Genomic DNA, 17,880 nt, shown 5'->3' with positions numbered 1-17,880 from the left:
TGTATGTGCATTTCTGGGACTGGAAATATCTCAGCTGGCAGGTCTGCTTCTCTCTTTTCGTCTACTTCCCTTATCCTTTGGCTTCCACCCTGAGCCCAAACAATGCTGTCTTTTGGAGTCTACCATAAGTCAAACACCATGGATGGTAGTTACATACCAATGCCTGATGTTTTCACCAGAACATTGCCGGGAAACTACGACTGTTCCTACTACCATTATAATTACTATTATATTATTATTTCCTCTCATAGATGAGGAAACCTAGCTTAGACTGCAGTAAGTAGCCAGCAGCAGAACTGGAATTAATACTCAGGGCTGACTCTAAAGTTCTGGCTCCTGTCCTTACAGGCCTGTAGACAGCCTGGTCCAATCTTCCAGCCCCACAAGGGTTGGAGAAGGTGATACCCCCCTCTTTACAGGTAGAGCTGACTGGGAACAGCATTTATGAATACATCCACCCAGCCGACCATGACGAGATGACCGCGGTGCTTACAGCTCATCAGCCCTACCACTCTCACTTCGTCCAGGGTAAGGCAGTTGCTCGCCTGCACTACTTGGGTCCCTCGCTGCCGCCACCGCCATTTGCTTCTGGCTTTTCCCCAATTAGCCAAGGTGGGACCTGGAGTCACACCAGCCGTCTCACATCCTTCGCCTCCCTCCTCCCCTCTCTCCCAGAATACGAGATCGAGCGCTCCTTCTTCCTCAGAATGAAGTGCGTCTTGGCCAAGAGGAACGCGGGCCTCACCTGCGGTGGCTACAAGGTGTGTAGCTGAAAGGGATGATCCTAGCAGCGTGTGGGGGAAAGTAGCAGAACCAGAGGAACTCGAGGGCGTGGGAGAACATTTCTGAGTCCCTGACTACCCCGAGGGCGTCCTCCGCAGGCATCAAAGCTCTGTCTGCCTGGGAGCACCTCAAGAGTTGTTGAACTTCCTGAACACTTGGGGACTACTAAGTTTTAAGACTTGGTTTCACTGTCTGGGATACTGCTGGGCTGCAGGGACTCTTAATCTGGGGCTCATAATGGACCTTAGGGCTGTGTAAAATGTCTGAAATGGTCGGTAATTTTGGCGGATTCTTAGAGTTTACTCACAGCATCAGATTCCAACCCCCAGAGGAGTTAAGAACGAGAGCTTTAGCTCCAATTCAGGTTCCCGGGCCCCACGGGCAATTTTGATGAGTTAATGATGGCAAGGCCCGTGCCTCTGTATTTTTACAAGCTCCCAGGTGAGTTCAGTGTGGCAGGATAGACATTCCTTGAGACACATTGGAACACCAATAACTTTGGACAACTCGGTGCAGGGGCGTGGCCCGCATGGCGGTTTGTGGCTGAAGGGAGTCACAAAATGTTTCAATCCCTTACCCACCTTTTTGGGATGTTTCCTGGCGGTGGCTGAGTCTCACCCCTTCATCCTCCTCTGCAGGTCATTCACTGCAGCGGCTACCTGAAGATCCGCCAATACAGCTTGGACATGTCCCCCTTTGATGGCTGCTACCAGAACGTGGGCCTGGTGGCTGTGGGCCACTCGCTGCCTCCCAGTGCCGTCACGGAGATCAAGCTGCACAGCAACATGTTCATGTTCCGTGCCAGCCTGGACATGAAGCTCATCTTCCTGGACTCCAGGTGGGTGGTCAGGTGGGAAAGGATCACCCTAGCAGGAGGATGGCCCTGCTCGGTGACCGAGAGCTCTTCCTCGACCTTCTGAGCCCATTTTGCAGATGAGGTGAAGTGAGGGCGGGCACCCAGGCCTGAGAGGACCGTGTGGGGTGGGGGGCATCCCCGCATCCTGCGCTCATCCCTCGAGGATTGCTCTCCCCAGAGTGGCGGAGCTGACGGGGTACGAACCTCAGGACCTAATTGAGAAGACGTTGTACCACCACGTGCACGGCTGTGACACCTTCCACCTGCGCTGCGCCCACCACCTGCGTAAGGCGCCACTCTTCCCGGCACAGGACGTCCCCCGCGCGGCCTGGGGAGGGGAAAGGGCGTGATTTACGTCCACAGTAAGCGGTCGGGGAGGAGCCCTGGTAGCCGGGTGGTGGTGGTAGGTGACGCCCTTCCCAGTGGCGGCTCCAACACTGAGCCCCACCTTGTTTCCTTAATATCCGCAGGGAGAGTTTCTGAGTTTCTGGGGAAATTCCCCTAGGAGGGGTTTCATGCTCCCCACCTCCCACCCTCTGCAAGCCTCACTGAACATGGGAACAAAAACTGAGGCTAGGCCGGCCATTTGGCTCATATGCACAGACCTGCTTCAGCTTTTTTGTTTGTTTGTTTTAGCTTAATTTCCAGAAACAGGGTATATGAGCCTCGGAGTTCAGCTGCCCAGACAGTACCTTCCTTAGAAAATTGAACGGAGGAATCCAATTTTAAGTGTCCCCCACCCCTTTGCTAATCTCCAGGGGCTGGAGAACTCGATGCAAATTCAGGGGAGAGACAATCCATTTGGGAACCTACCGTTTGTCTCTCCCTCCTGCCTGGGGGCAGTCATTAGGGCCCTTGGGGGACCTGCACTCCCACCACCAGGGTTTGTGTTTGGGCGGGCTCAGGAGCCGGCTCCTTCACCACCAGCTGCCTTCTGTCTTTCCATCAGTGTTGGTGAAGGGGCAGGTGACCACCAAGTACTACAGGTTCCTGGCAAAGCACGGTGGCTGGGTATGGGTGCAGAGCTATGCGACCATCGTCCACAACAGCCGCTCGTCCAGGCCACACTGTATCGTCAGCGTCAACTATGTCCTCACGTGAGTGCAAGTCTGGGACCTTCGCCCACGCTAGGCAACCCTGGTCTCCGAGAAGGCGCGGGCGGTGGGCACTGCTGGTTAGGCGAGGCTGGGGCCCCCTGGGATATCGCTTCTGCCCCCCGCCCAGTGCACTCTGTGCTGGGAGACTGCAGCTTGAGCACTTTCATCTTTATGAAGAGGCTTCCCTCGTTACATTCTAGGAAAAGATTTAGGAGTTTTTCCACCCACAGTCTACATTTGCTTTCTGCTCTCTCTTTTAACCTTTTAAGCGAACTCTGCATTAAATAAAACTTAATGTGGCAGAAAGAAAAGAGAGAGAGAGAGAGAAAGAGAGAGAGAGAGGAAAGGGTAGGACGTACGGAGCCATTTATGGTTAGCAAAAAGGACATCTGTTTCACTTTTTCAAATCTGGGTTTGAAGTTCTTAATTTTAACCAGAGTCTCCAATCAAAGTTAAGAGTTCTGAGAGAGTGATTCTTACGCTGAACCACAAAGAGGGTTTAAGTGACCAGGAGGGTTTGACTGTAACCTCCAGAAAGCCAAGGGACCCGACCCAAGGCTGCAAGCCTTTGCCAGCGCCCAGGCCTCGCGCGTTGTGTGACCGCGTCGCGAGGGAGGAGCCGGCCTGGCAGTGTCACCTACAGCCGGCCGGGCGGCCGCAGCGGCCGCGTTTGAGCTTTATTTCTAGAAACAATAATCGTCGGTGGCCCTCGGTGTGGCACTGCAGGCTGATCACGTGGCCTGGTGTGCGGCTGGTGAAGAAAGCGCCTTCTGTATAATGTTTGAATTGCCCTGGTTTGAAGCCTTTATGAAGAACTCTTTTGTGTGCACGGTTGCCTTTTTTTTTTTTTTTTTTTTTTTTTTTTTGGTAGTCGCTGAAATTCTTGTGATTTTAGGGGACCTCAGGGGTTATTTACTTTGGAAGCATTGACACGCCCGGCACTTAGTAGAAATGCTATTTTCACATTAGGAAATTGGTTAACGGGGTACTATTTGGAATCAGACTATCCTACAGGCCATGAGGACTAGATTCATTCCACGTTGTTTTAAATTGCCAAATTAAAAATGTAGTGCTTGAAAATATTATGCTTGGCAATAAGACTATTTACTCTGTGCCCTGTTTAATAAGAAAATTTAATTCAATAGACTTGGAAAAATGAATTGGGTTTAGATGAGGATTCAATATTCAAGAATAATAGCTGGTTATTAAGAAGAATCTTTTTTATTCCTTTCATTCAATAAATGGTATTAAAATAAACACTATTAGGTTTTTGTAATAGCAAGAAAGCTGTGGATTTTAATACAGAGCAGAAAAGATACAAGTATTTTGGGTATCATGAAACAAAACCATCTATTTTATGAATGCAGTTTTTTGTATTATTAAAATAAACGTAAGAGAAAATGGCAAAACATAATTCATAAAATAAGCCACTCTGTGAAGCAGAAGTATTAAAGAGTGAAAAATTATGTCTGCTTACCATGGAAAGGAAACGGACATTCTTTAAGAAGGCGCTTTGTGTGTCTGAGACATCACAGGCATTATACATACACTCTGTTCTCTGGTGGGTGCCTGTGGTTAGTAATCATTTTTTATCAAACAGCAGGGTATATAGTCACACAGACCCATACAAATGATCAGAATGCAAGTTAGACCTCCCAATGGGTAAGCTTAATTTATGTTTGGAGTCATTTTGGAATATTCTGTTTTGTTTTCTGGTGGATAAGTGTACTTTTCTTCTGCTGTTGGCCATGTCCTTCTTCACTTCACACACTTCTTTAGAGCTGCAGGATTAGGCTACCAACTTTACATAAGATTAAAAAGATGTAATGAGGATAAGTGATTTACAGAAGGAAAAATAGCATGGCTCATATTTTTCTAAATGTTTTATACCTCTGAATGAAAATAGAAATAAAAAAACAGAAGCACACAAGACAAAAAGCTGAAATTGATTACCCTTTTATGAGTCTCAACTCCAATTCTTTGTATAAAAATTCTTAGGACGATTTTTATAGCTGCAAATGTGGAAACTGCCTTAGATGAAATGCCATCAAGTGGCTCTGTGTGTGTTGACAGGATTTTCATAATGAACAGGTTGCAGTTTGTTTGATGTGTATATCACACATCTGGCTGGAAGTTACTAATTTACATTGTCTTAGCAAATTAAATAGATGGCTATTGATTCTCTATGGTAGCAGTGAACTACCACATACATTTGTTTTCAAGGCTAGTTCTCTATGAAGCCTGAGAATGATAAGTGAATTCTTTCCAAATATGCCACCTCAAACAATGTACTTAAAACCACAAGCCCCCCCAATAATTTGACAGGCCAGATGTTTTCCAAATTTAGACATTTTAATAGCATACATTTTGAAAAGATTTTCATATCATGGAAGCAGAGAGAATTTTAAATAAGCGTTGGTTAAATGAAGGTATATTGATGGAAGCTACATTCGTAAGAATCATTTTTCAAATTTCCTGATGATAAATTTATTGTTGAACTTAAAATATGCCTAGAAATACTGGTCATCATTTTCTGACAAAAGCGATGATGAATATAAATCTTCTGTAACCTTGTTCTAATAAGCACCTACAACTGCAAATATAAGGATTTAGAGGCGGGTGGTTCTTTTACCAGCCTTTGTATGACCATCATACAAAATGTTGGCATTCTGAAAAATCTAGAGAGGAGAAGAAGAGGCTATGATTAAATTTTCGAAATTCTCTTACCTTTTCTCTGGGTGCTTGAGGTTCCCAAAGCTTATATAGCTTTTCATGAAAACTCAAAAATATAAAAACAAAACCCAAACAAACGAAAAAACTCCTTTCAAACCAAGACTAACCAGTTCATGATTTTCTGTAAGACATAACCTGTTAGCTTTACGTTCCACATTAAAAAAAAAAAAAAAAATTCTTACAAATCTTGAGTGCCCACAGGCTTCAGAATATTTGTTAAGTATGACAGGCCCTGCTCCCTGATTATTTTCAGGAGTATAGATGGATGGAGGTAGTGTCTGGTAACAGTGAATGTTGGGGGAAATTCCAGAAAAGTATGGACAGTACAAGGAATACTGTGTAAAAACTGAGTAATTGTCTTGAAATCATATTTTCTTGAGTTTGTTTAACTAGTAGTATTAATTATTCATAGCCAGTTCAGATGGAAAACATTAGTACTTAATGTGAGGAAAATTGAAAATGTGGAACACCCAATAAACTACGAAAAGTAATTTCTAGAAAAGAATCTTGATTCTTTTTATGTTTTTACACTTAGTATGTTATATAAATAAAACTTATAAAATCTACTTTTAAGGACAAACCAATGAAGTATAAACATCTCATTTTAAAATATTTAAAAACATTAATTTTTCAAATATATAGAAGGCTGAAAGAATACTACAATGAATATCCATGTACACATCATCTATAATAGAAGCCATATTTGTTCTGTCTCTTTCTACCTACATGTATATGTATTTGTATGTGCATGTTTTTCTACACTGAATTATTTCAGAGTAAGCTACAGACATCATCATACTTGACCCTAAATAACATTCTCCTATGTAGCCACTGCATATTTATGATGGCACATTTAAAGGGTTCAAAATTATTGTGTGTAGAAGGTTGCAAAAGTATACATGAGATCTAGTTTACTGATACCATTAAAAACAATCTGTCACCGACATTCATCAAGAGCTCACTGATATATGACCTTAGTTAGGTTGACTGATAGATGATATTTGTGAGCGGACTTCTGTGGGATATAGTTGTAAAAGTTAGCGTATTTTAACCTAGACTTCTAATGAGAATTGTAAGCTAATAAAATTCTGGTATTTTTTTCTGGAAAGTAAAAGAGAGATCTTGAGAGTGATTTGGTAACTTTGGAGTCAGACAGATTTAATATCTTCAACCATTTTTTTTGTTAGTAAAGATGGCTTCTCTGCTTATTTCCCAAGTTTAGGATGGAACGTTCTTTTGGTGCAAAATCTCACATGCTGTTTGAGAGTGATTCACTGAACACATAGAAGGGATTCTCTACATTAAAATTTCTATGTCTGTGTTACAAAGAGCAGAACAAAAAAAAGACAATTTACATTAGTGGTTTATGTAACACTTACTATCTACTAAATAATCCTTTGAATTTGAAAGTTTGGGCCAAATGCCAAAGGAGACATACTTCCTTCGTGTGAAAGAAAATAAAGGGGTCTTTGTATTATAATTATTGCAGGTCCTATAATTTTTGTTTTTCTTTGTATGAAACCATTGTATTTCCCACAATTAAAAAGAGTTTTTAAGTCTTAACATATTCTATGAATGTAAAGTCAGATGTACCCTTATCACATAGCAGCAAACATTAAAATATGCTCATATTAGCATGCTCTTTCAAGTATATTAATAGTGCTGAGTTAATTTGACATTTAAATTTAAAAGTATTTTTTTATTAATTTAAAGCCCCAGTGATATTATTGTTAGTACTACCAGGAAATTTTAGAAAATGCTTTTTAAAAACTTGACCAATTATATGTGTAGTTATAAAAATAGGTTTTATTTTTCTGGTTAGCAAAACCATTCTTTCATATTATAAATAATGTCAAATGAAGTGCCTTTTGACTTAGCAAGCTGTGGCAAAATATAAAATGATTTTATTCTCATGCCTTGGATCTGTGTAACACTTTTTGCATAGATTTAATTTTTTGATCATTAAAAATAATAATCATGCGCTAATGTATACCCGTAAATTAGATTTGATCCTTAATTGTGTTTAATCTTTATTATAATAATATTGAACGTTGAAGCCCCAATTGTCCTTTTCAAGTGATCTTTTAAGTAACTGAATCATTATAGAGATGAATTGAAGACACATTTGTATGAATGGTAATTTATAACAACTGAAACTATTAATAGTAATTAATAGTGATTTTACAACTACCAAAACACTTTATTAAAAGAAAGATCTGGGGTATTTAGTCTGTTTTGTAGTATATAGTAATACTAGTACTCGCTTATGTAACACATATAAAAGGATTTCATATCCTTTTTACTTATTGTAATTTTTTAATCAAGATATTCTGTATTTAGTTTTGAATTCATTGTTTATGTTCAAATTTTGTTTTACTATTACAAATGCTAAATACAGCATCATTACAAATGCTAAATATTTTTTTCAAAGTGCTGTCACTTTCATTACATAGTTTGCTCCCTTGACAGCTCTGTACAGGGTTCAGGCAGGGATTTTCCAGGTGAGGAAACTGACATCAGCTGTGCTAAGTAAGTGGGGAAGCCAGGATTAAAGCCTGGGATCTTGACTCCCACTGTATCCTAGGTTCCTCTGTATTGGGGTGGGAGTCAGGGAAAGAGGGATGGATATAAATGGGTAAGGCCTGTAGTGTTCAGCCCACCCTACTTCTGGATAGGCTTTCGTCTGGTCTCATTATGGAAGATTAAAAAGCTGCCTCTGTGTTGCTGCTTCACAAATATCTTCACAAAACAGATATTGACCATTTGGTGGTTTAAAACTAGCAACGCTGTCTTCTCAAGAACATTCAATTAAGAATATATCTTTTTTTTTCTTAAGTCTCACTAAGAACATTTTCATTTTGTAAGAAAAAATGTGGCCCGCAAACATTTTAGTTTTCCCTGAGTTGCTTACCTTTAGATTACATAGATACATTATTGCTATTACTAATTATTTCATTTCTGCAACCAGATTTAATATTTTATGTTTTTGTTGAACAAATGTGTTAAAACAAATTTCTGCTCTCATTGTGTACCCTACAATGGGTTGGCAAGCTAGGTCATCCTTTTTATCAGCTGGGACACAAATTACCTCTCATGGCAGTGGGCTATTTCCTAGATGGTATTCTGTGTTTGAGGGACAATGGCAGGAAAGGTTGTCCACTGGGGATTCTGTTGGTGGGGGATGCTAGGGATGAAGGGCCTCCCAGCATGCTCTGGTCAGGTGTGTCATCCTCTGGCCCTTTGACAATCCCGCTACCTGGCTGCTTCCATCTCCCCAGGCCTCTCTGGCCTCCGCACCTTTCTTTGTTGTTGTGCTGAAGGCAACTGAGTCACAGGACCTCTTTTTTTAAATGTTCTTAGGTGGAGACCACATGGTATGTGCTCAGTGATGATCCTGACCACTCTTCTTTGGCTGTTGCGAGGGAAAGAGTTCTGATCTTTGAGTCATTTCATAGAAAAACGTGATCATTTACCTCATTGGAGATGGGGATATACATGTTACTGTGAATGGACAAATTCAAATGAAGCTTTACCTGAACTTCAAAAAATATGTTTTCATCTTCTGACTTCATCTATTTGCATTGTGACCACTGCTAGGTTTGGTTCAAGGTGTGGATATGTGTGTGGATGGGGAGGATTATGCATATCTTGATAATTTAGTAAAAGGCTGCACTTATCCAGGGCTTCCCTCTCTGTTCTCTGTTCCCACTGGCTTGTGACATCTCTCCAGATGAGCAGGTAGTGATAGAAATTTCATCTGGGTTGAAGGGCTGTGTCTGTGCCTAAGCTGTCAGGCAAAAAGGATTGGTTGGAGTTTAGGTGACACCTGGAAATGCCCGAGTACCTGTCAGTAGAGGAATTTCACATTCTGTCTTGTCTGAAGGAGTAACTTCCCCAGTTCCTTTCCCCTGCCTCAGGCCTTCTGAGGTCCAGGGAGCTGGCAAGGGTGAGAAAGGTGATCTATGGTGATGGCAGGGCTAAGGGGGATGAGAAGGGAACTTACTTTTATAGGGCCTGGCTGAGTCTGGGCCACCTGTGTACCATCTGTGACTTTTACTCTGAGAGGCTATATTGAAGTAGGATTGTGATTTTGTTTTTATGAAAACCCACAGTATCATTTGAAGCAACCTGAAGGGGCAAGGTATGGGCTTTGGCCTTAGAGAACTCTGGGTTTGAATATGTTTTACTGCATAATAGCTATGGGATTTTGAGCATAGCTGTATTCCTGTGAGCCTCTGTTTTCCCATCTGTGCAATCAGGATATTTGAACCCACCTTTTAAGGACTGAGGAGGATTATATGAGATAATGTATATATAGCACAGAGCGTGGCAGACAGCAGATACTCAAAATAACTGTTGTTATTAGCTCTTGATAATTATGTGATGTCACCCAAAATACTTTGAAAAGAGAGGAGTGGTTCCATTTTTAACTTGAATTGCTAAATCTTCAAATCCACAAATTTAAGTATTTACCTTCTCCCCCCTCCAGTCCCACACATTTCTTCAAGCATTGTGCTCTTTGTGGGTGGCTGTTTCTATAGTTTGGTTAAGTCGCCCTGTTTTTCATTGCTCTCACTGTGTACCCTACAGGTAGCTGTGCTTTGTGCTTGGAGGAAGGGAAGCTGATACTTATTGAGTACCTTATTTGTCCCAGGCAAAATGGAAGGTGCTGTACATGGTGCTTTACAGGGAAAAAGGAAGTTCTAAGAAACCAAGCTTTTTTCCAATTTCTAAAGTTAATTTAGTTGGAACCAGTGGTTTGTCAACTTTTCCAATGTCAGTGATTATAACTTAAAGTGAATAAAACATGCAACACTGACATTTTTGATGGTGTGCAGTCTATTCCTCTTTACTCTGTGTGCACTAGGTGTGGCTGAATCAACAGTGTTTCAGAGAGTATGGCAAACGGCAGTTATTTATTGCATGAATACATGAAGCAGAGGTCTTGGCATCTCTCGAGTAGTTTACAATTTAGTTGGAACTAAATATTTAAGAACTCAGATTAGCTCAGTTCAAACTGATATGGTGCACTTGGGCTAATTGTTGAGAGCACAGAATTCAAAGAAGCTTGAATGGTGGAGCTACTAGGGAAGGGGGAGAATTTAAGGGTTGGAAGCAGAAGTAAGGTCTTTTGAGATGGAACCGTGACATATACTCATTTGTCTCATTGTTGTTTTCTTCATGAGAACATAACATAACACAATTAGTTTCCTCTTCAAATTAGATTCAGCAGTGCTTGTCTCACTGTTCTCATATGAGCTGGGTTTTCTTTCCTTCTTTTACCTTTATACCCTGAACTTTTTTGTTGGAACTGAATGTGTTTAATCATGATTGGAAACTATTTTCTCTAAGCCTCTTACCTTTCTCAGATTAGTACTGGTATATATTTTGAACACGTTCACCTAGCCTTAGTTGTATATATATATATGTTTGTACATATGACTATATATATATGTGTTTATATATTTATATATACATACACACATGTATACATATATAATATATACATATATACATATATTACATATATGTACATATAACATATACATATATGCACATATAATATATACATATATAATATATACATGTACATATACACATATATTAGCATCTAAGCATAGAACACAGTTTTTAAAGTTTTGAGGATGTCAGTATTCTGAATGGAATGTAGAATGTTATTGAAATGAATACACAGTGTTGCCACATGCATAATGGTTGTATTTCAAAATGGTTTTTAGAAAGCAAATTTAAGGTACACATAAGGAACATCAGCAGATTGGAGGAGATGGGGGTGCAAAGAACCTAGCTCTTAGGTTCTAGGTTTGCAGGGCCAGAAGGCCTCCTCAGTGCTGTGTTTGATATCATTATCCTACTGCTCTTAGAATATGATGCAGTCTAATCCCTAGACCTTTTAGCTAGATGTTTCAAACCCTGATAACCAGAGGAATGCATTACAAGGTACTTGTAAAATGAGATATGAAATGAAATATCACTACTTTATTATGCATCATAACATATTAGTTAAGAACTTGGGCTATGGGTATATTGCCTATTCAGATTCCTGGGCTGCTACTGGCTATCTCTGTGGCTATGGATAAATTGCTTAACTTTGTTGCCTCACTGTTTTTTAATCTGTAAAATGTCTAATGTGTAATAATAATATCTATTTCATAGAGTTGTTGTAAGCATTAAATGAGATAGATTCTTGGCCCTGTGCCTGACACAAAGTAACACCAAGTAAATGTGAATTATTAGGGTGAAATTATTGCAGTGAAATTAGATCAAATAAGTTCTTATTTAATTTCCAATAAACACAAAATAAATGTCTGTGAGGCTGAAGGAGGGAAAGCATGAGTCTTAGGAAGGCAGAGGGATGCCCAAGAATGAGAAATCAGCAATCATTCTGGTACATCTGGAAAGGATTGTTAGATCCTACTTCCAATGATTAGGACTAGTAGGCCTTGAGGCAGTCATAAATGTTTTCTTGAGCACCTATTAGGTGTCAGGCACTGTGCCAGGTTCTGGGGATATCAGAATGAATGAGACAGCGTCTGCAGGAAAAGGAAATAAGCGCAAGGACAACCTCTACCCCAGCTTGACCTCCCTATGGGCTTGCTGATGACAGGTTCCTTCCTGGAGGGGAGTGTTTCCATTCACAACTAGAAAGAAGCAGGCCCCGAGTGCCTTGGCACTGTTCAGGTCAACCCTGGGGAAAAAGCTTGCAGGTGTGCTCAGATTCCCTGTGGTTAGATGGTGGGGAGGGAGTGGAGACAGTAAGAGGAGCAGAGCTGCTGGGGAGGGCTGTGCGAGCGTGTGTGTGTGTGTGTGTGTGTGTGTGTGTGTGTGTGTGTGTGTCTCTCTCTCGGGGGTGGGGGGGGGGGTGAGGAGGATCCAGACTGGCAGCAGAGAAACTGGCTGCAGGCCAAGGAGTCCATCTTAACTCTTACAAAATCGCTGTTTCCCTGGGTGGAGCCTCTGCATCTCATTAGGTCAGCCAGAGAGAGCAGCTGTGTGTGCCAAGGTGATTTTTGTCCTGTTGGAATGATATTGAGCTGCGTTTTGCTCTGCTTTGAATGGAGTTTTTAAATATTTTGTGGGGTTGACTTCTAATAGGATTTGGAATCTTATTGAGTTTTAAATGGAAGAATCACACTAGAGTCAAATAGTCTTTGTACATTTATTATCTTTAAAAAAATGTTTCTAGTGATTTTTAGGTTTTTGTAATATTTTAAGCTTTTCTCTTGTAAAGGGTACTCTCAGGGCATTGTTGCCCTGCCCTGGAGAGACGGGGAGGTGACTGTCAGCTGCAAGTGAAGGTGGGGGGGTGGGAAGGTGCTCTGTTTGTTGCCATATTTAGAAAGGTCAGGGAGTAAGATTCACTCACATTTGAGAGACTGCTATTTTGTGCCAGAGGCTCAGAGAAGCCAAGTCATTTAGCCAATATAACACAGCTAATGAGTAGTCATGCCAAACCAGAGACAGGACTCCCAAGCCCACCTGATTTCCTCTTTGGCCTGCTGTCTGTAAGTTGGTAACATTGTACTAGGGTGAGTCGTATGTAATTGCCATTTCTGTGCATTAAGGCAGTTCGATAGTGGTGATTTCCTGTGATTCCACCTAATATTTGGGAAGTAATGGGACATTTTGAAGAGAATTTGCAAAAGTCTATGGATAGTTTACTACAAGACTTCAATATGGGGTCTCCACAAAGTGACCCAATTTGCTTCACAGTTTGGGTGTGCTCAGAACCCAGTCAGCTGCCATGCAACATGCTTAACCCTTGGGCCCAACACCGTGTCCCCCTCACCAGTTTCAGCATCAACAGTTATGATATTTTCGCAAAACAGCAATCCGTAAGTATTACCCATGGAACACTATTTTATTTGGAACGTCTAATATATTACCAGGATTCAAATGGACATTGCTGTCTTTACTGGAAGGGTATTTCTCCTTTGATTGATTGCTAAATGGCTAGAGCTTGTGAAAGGATCTCTCTCTCACTCTCTCTTTTTCCTGGGGATTTCTTGTTCAAACAGAATTTGTTGTATCCACATCAGTAAAGCCGTGCTAACATGGGCTGCTGGCCAGATCGTGGAAATAGCCTCATTATATTGAACTGGATGTCATAATGGTACCCATTAAGGTGGGATTCTCTCTATGTTTGTACTTTTAAACCCAAGTCCCTTGCCACTTTTTTACATCTCTCTGAGAATAGCAACATTCTCTGGTAATGCAATCTGAGAATGTGCTGTCTCTTGCCTCCTCCCACTGAGAACCATTATGAAAATAGAATCCCTGGTTCCGAGCATTTTTAGGGGTTATGGCTTGCTGCTGCTCCTCAGTCATTCATTTTACTCTTTGCACTTGTAATGACTATAATGTGTTCTGGTGGCTGAAGGTAAGAACCCATGAGATGTACTTCTTTCAACACTCCCATTAATTGACATTGGTGTCCAAATATACGATGGGAAAAGAGCAGCTTTTTTTCCCCCCAAAAAACTAACCAAAGGCAACACAGGGTTTTTCATTTTAATTTTTATAAGCTGTTAAGAGACTAATAGTGTTGAAAGTCATAGCATTTCTATTAGCTGTTGAAATCTTACTATAGGCCTGGCAAAGTGAAGCATGTGTTGTACTGGATTTGGGTAATGGAATCCTGCAGGGTCCCAGCTCAGGAATGCTGGAAGGATGAAGCCCACAAAGCAGAGGGCAGAGTGCATGTCCGTTTCATTCCTCCAATTAGAGTAGTTAAAGAAATAACAAAATGCAGGGTAGCATTTTATTGTGAGGGATAATTGAAAATCGGGGGGGAAATATTTAGGTACGCTACATGGTGTTTTACATTATAATCTCTTTTCTATTTGTGTCTCTTCCCAATGGACTCAATAGAACCTCCATTATAAACAAATCTCTATCATTAGAATTAGCTTAATTTCTGTTGCTATACTTAAGAGGATAGTAAGAGATGTTGTAGAGTGTAGTCCTCTCTTCAGCAAATGGGATGGTTTTTGCATTCACCCAGCGAGTATTTCCCCAGTGCCTACTGGGTGCCAGGGTCTATAGGAGGGTTAATGGTGTTACCAAGACAGACAAGGTCCCTACTCTTATGGAGGGTAAATTTTAGTGCGAGGAAATAGACATTATTTATAAACAAATAAATATGTCATACAATGTCAGGAACTGAAAGGAAGAAATCAAGCAGGACAAAGAGATGGGAGTGGTCAGGGAGGGCCTCTCTGAAGTCTCCTGAATGAAGGGAGGGAGGCAGCCATGCTGAGACCTACAAGAAGAGCATTCTCAGTGGTGGGGAGCAAATGCAAAAGCCCCGAGGTAGAAACCAGCTTGGTAAGTAAGTTGATGAACAAGAAGGTCACTGTCACCGCAGCAGAGAGAAGGGGTGAGGGAGAGCACAAGAAGCTGATGCTAGAATAGGCAGGGTCAGACCATGCTGGGTCTTGAAGGCTTTGGGAAGTCACTGGAGTTTTGAGCAGAGGCATGGCATGAACTGCTTTAAGCTATGAAATGGTCATCTGGATGGTGTGGAAAATAGGCTTTGGGAAGGGTAGAGGGTAGAGGCAGGGAGACCAGTTAGAAAATGATTACAATAGCCTAGGTGAGGGAAGATGATGGCTTAAAGACAGAGGTAGGGATGAAGGGTCAGATTCAGGATGTGTTGAGGGTAGACAGCTGGAGTTTGCAGATGGATTGGATATGAGCTGTGAAAAAATGAGGAGTCAAGGACAGCATCTGAGTTTTTAGCCTGAGTAATTTGGGTGAATGGTGGGAAGGAGCAGATTCATAGGCAGGAGCAACAATCAAGGGTTGTGTGGGGGGATATTTAGTTTGAGATGCCTGTCATTCATTTGAGTGGAAATGTCAGGCAGGTAATTAAATCTGGGTGTCATGGAGTGTGGAGGTCTGGGCTGGAGATTGGGGGTCATCAATATGGAATTTAAAGCCAGCAGAGTGCATGAGATCCCTTGAGAGTGAGCAATAACTGAGATGCAGCCTGTAGACTAAGCCCTGTAGCTCTCCAGTGTTATGGGATCTGCAGGAACAGGCAGTATCCCCAAAGAGGCTGAAAGGAAGTGAACAGGGATCAGCATGCAAGTAGTTTGGTGAGATATGCAGTAAGGCTGTACCCTGGGGAAAGTGTGAAATTTGTCTTTGGAACATCCCCTCCCTTTTCAATGGCAATCCATCTTGTCTATGGTACCCTTTAGTTTTTCTTATCCAGAATAACAACTGCTCTGGTTTTCAAAGTATGGCCCCTTGACTGGCAGCATCAGCAACCCCCAGGAGCTTGTTAAAAATGCAAATTGTGGTCTGTACCCTAGAACTACAAATGAGAACTTCTAAGGGGTGGGGCCCAGCAAGCTGCATTTTAACAAACTCTTCAGGGGCTTCTGAGACACGTTGAAGTTTGAGAACCATGGCTCTAGGGAAAGGAGCTGAAAAAACTGAATCAATGAAAAATAAGGATGAGGCTTACTCCGTTAACCTTTTCTGAGCCATCTAGCTAAAGCCTAAGAAATAAATATCTAACAGTAGATTTTAAGCATAAACCAGTAGACCATTCTTGAGACATCTTTGTGGGGACCAAGGAAACCTCTCAAGCCACAAGTCATAAATTCAGGCAGTTGCCTATTGTATTTTTGGTAATGAACTCTACTGATAACTATATATTCTGTGCAGTATTATACAAGCTCTCTGACTCCAAATATGAAGGCAATGAAAATTTTGGCATTTTGGTGGGCAATCCAAAATCTCTAATGATAAATCACAACTTATTTTAAAATGTTTAAAGTTGTTGAAACACAACTTATCTACCAGACAATTTTAAATAATGCCTCAATAGCAAAACAAATAATAATAATAATAATAATAATAATAATAATAATAATAGCAGAATGTCTGTTGAATTGTGAATTTTTCTTCATAAAATACATCTTAAATTTATTTTAGCCATTTAAATAATGGAGTTTAATGTATATTTAGTCAAGCATTACAGTAGTAAGGGCTTAGGGAGATTAGAAATAAATGAATCCAATTAAAGAACACGTCTGTGAGATTTGATATGTCATAGGTATGAATGAACTGTTTGCACAGTAACTGTAAAGAAACCGTTAATGATTAACTATCTAGAAGAGGTTTAATCAAGAATAAATGCTATAGGACATATTTTAAAATATTTAAGTTAAACAAATGGAGATTTGTGCCTTTGAAAACATCGTGCTATGCCATCATTTTTGCTGTGTTTTTTTCCTAGAGAGTTCAAAGCCTGAGGTTCTACTTTTCTATTATCTGCAGGAATGCCAGTGTCTTTGTGTTGTGTAGAAAAGGGCAGAGCTCTCAAAGGTGCCATGAGGTGTGGCCTTGTGGGGTCTCCCCACTGTATGTGGGAGAGGTTTGGGGACACTTTGGTCTTGAGTACAGAATGCAAATTTCCCAGTGTTGTGGGGAGATTATTTCTTTGTGATGACAGGTATTTTTTCTGTTCCAGGAGTTTGTATGCAGTTGAGAATAGGAGGTGTGTTCTTCTTACCTTCTCTGCCAGTGGCTAGTTTTAGGGTTTAGGAATCAGTTTTGTATGGGTCTAAAGAACTGAGTGAGAAAGCTATTCCTGTGAGAACAGAACCTTAACCAAATATAAGGCGTTAGATAATGGGTTCCCCCATTACTTATCTACCTTGGGTATTCAAAGAATTCTAAGGGGAACATATATTTGAAAAACAGCAGTTTAATAAAATGACAGTGAAGATTAGGGGGATGGACACAGAGGGCGGGGAGGTGAGAAGGAAAAGAGAGGCCAGAATAGCATGTATGAATTTTATTTTCTATTTGCCTCTTTTTCCCCCTCTAGAAGTGCATTGAATTAGCAGTCTTGACTGTGGAAAAGGAGACTGGCATTTTAAAAATTTATGCCTTTGGTGAAAGAGGCAGCACATTCTGCATTGATTTGTTCAGATCTAACTTTTAAAGACCGACACCTCCCTAACCACCCCCCACCCCACCAACCTCAAGAAAATAAGAAACAAAAAAGCTATAAGATCAGTAGCATTTGGCACCTAGATCTGTGGGATTTACAAATACACCTAAAATTTAGTAGCTATAGATATAGAATGAATTTTGGAGCATAAGAAATTAAGTTTTTCAGAACAAAAGATGTAGTCCCGAAAGTAGGGTTACTCCATTTAAACAGTGACAAATATGTCATCTATAACTCGCAGGAAACTAAGCCGTTGTTAGAAACTACATGGCAAGACTCTTTTTTTTTTCAATTGTAAGTAATAATTTAAGTTATATTATTCAAAGAAGGAAACAAAGTCATATAGTTCACATGAAAGCCTTCAGAGACAGATAATTCTGTAAGGTAGGAAGGGTGGAAAATAGATTAGAAAGTAAGTGAAA

The 17,880-nt window shown here is 40.9% G+C and overlaps 1 protein-coding gene across 4 annotated transcripts in view; it reads left to right on the top strand.

Moving 5' to 3' along the window:
• The window catches only part of SIM1 (SIM bHLH transcription factor 1), a 70,373-nt gene that overhangs the window by 14,771 nt on the left and 37,722 nt on the right, over positions 1-17,880 (top strand). For 3 of the 4 annotated variants that reach the window (XM_045499137.1, XM_045499138.1, XM_045499141.1), the window contains 5 exons: positions 420-528; positions 676-761; positions 1,422-1,621; positions 1,818-1,924; positions 2,589-2,736. In XM_045499137.1, the coding sequence (XP_045355093.1) occupies positions 420-528; positions 676-761; positions 1,422-1,621; positions 1,818-1,924; positions 2,589-2,736 (650 nt within the window). The remainder of the gene's footprint in view (positions 1-419; positions 529-675; positions 762-1,421; positions 1,622-1,817; positions 1,925-2,588; positions 2,737-17,880) is intronic. The other variant, XM_045499140.1, reaches the window with a different exon arrangement.

This window comes from Leopardus geoffroyi, chromosome B2 (assembly GCF_018350155.1).
Source record: "Leopardus geoffroyi isolate Oge1 chromosome B2, O.geoffroyi_Oge1_pat1.0, whole genome shotgun sequence".
NCBI classification, from domain to species: Eukaryota; Metazoa; Chordata; class Mammalia; order Carnivora; family Felidae; genus Leopardus; species Leopardus geoffroyi.
Note: the sequence above shows the minus strand (reverse complement) of the source record. Positions and strands in the feature narration are given on the sequence as shown.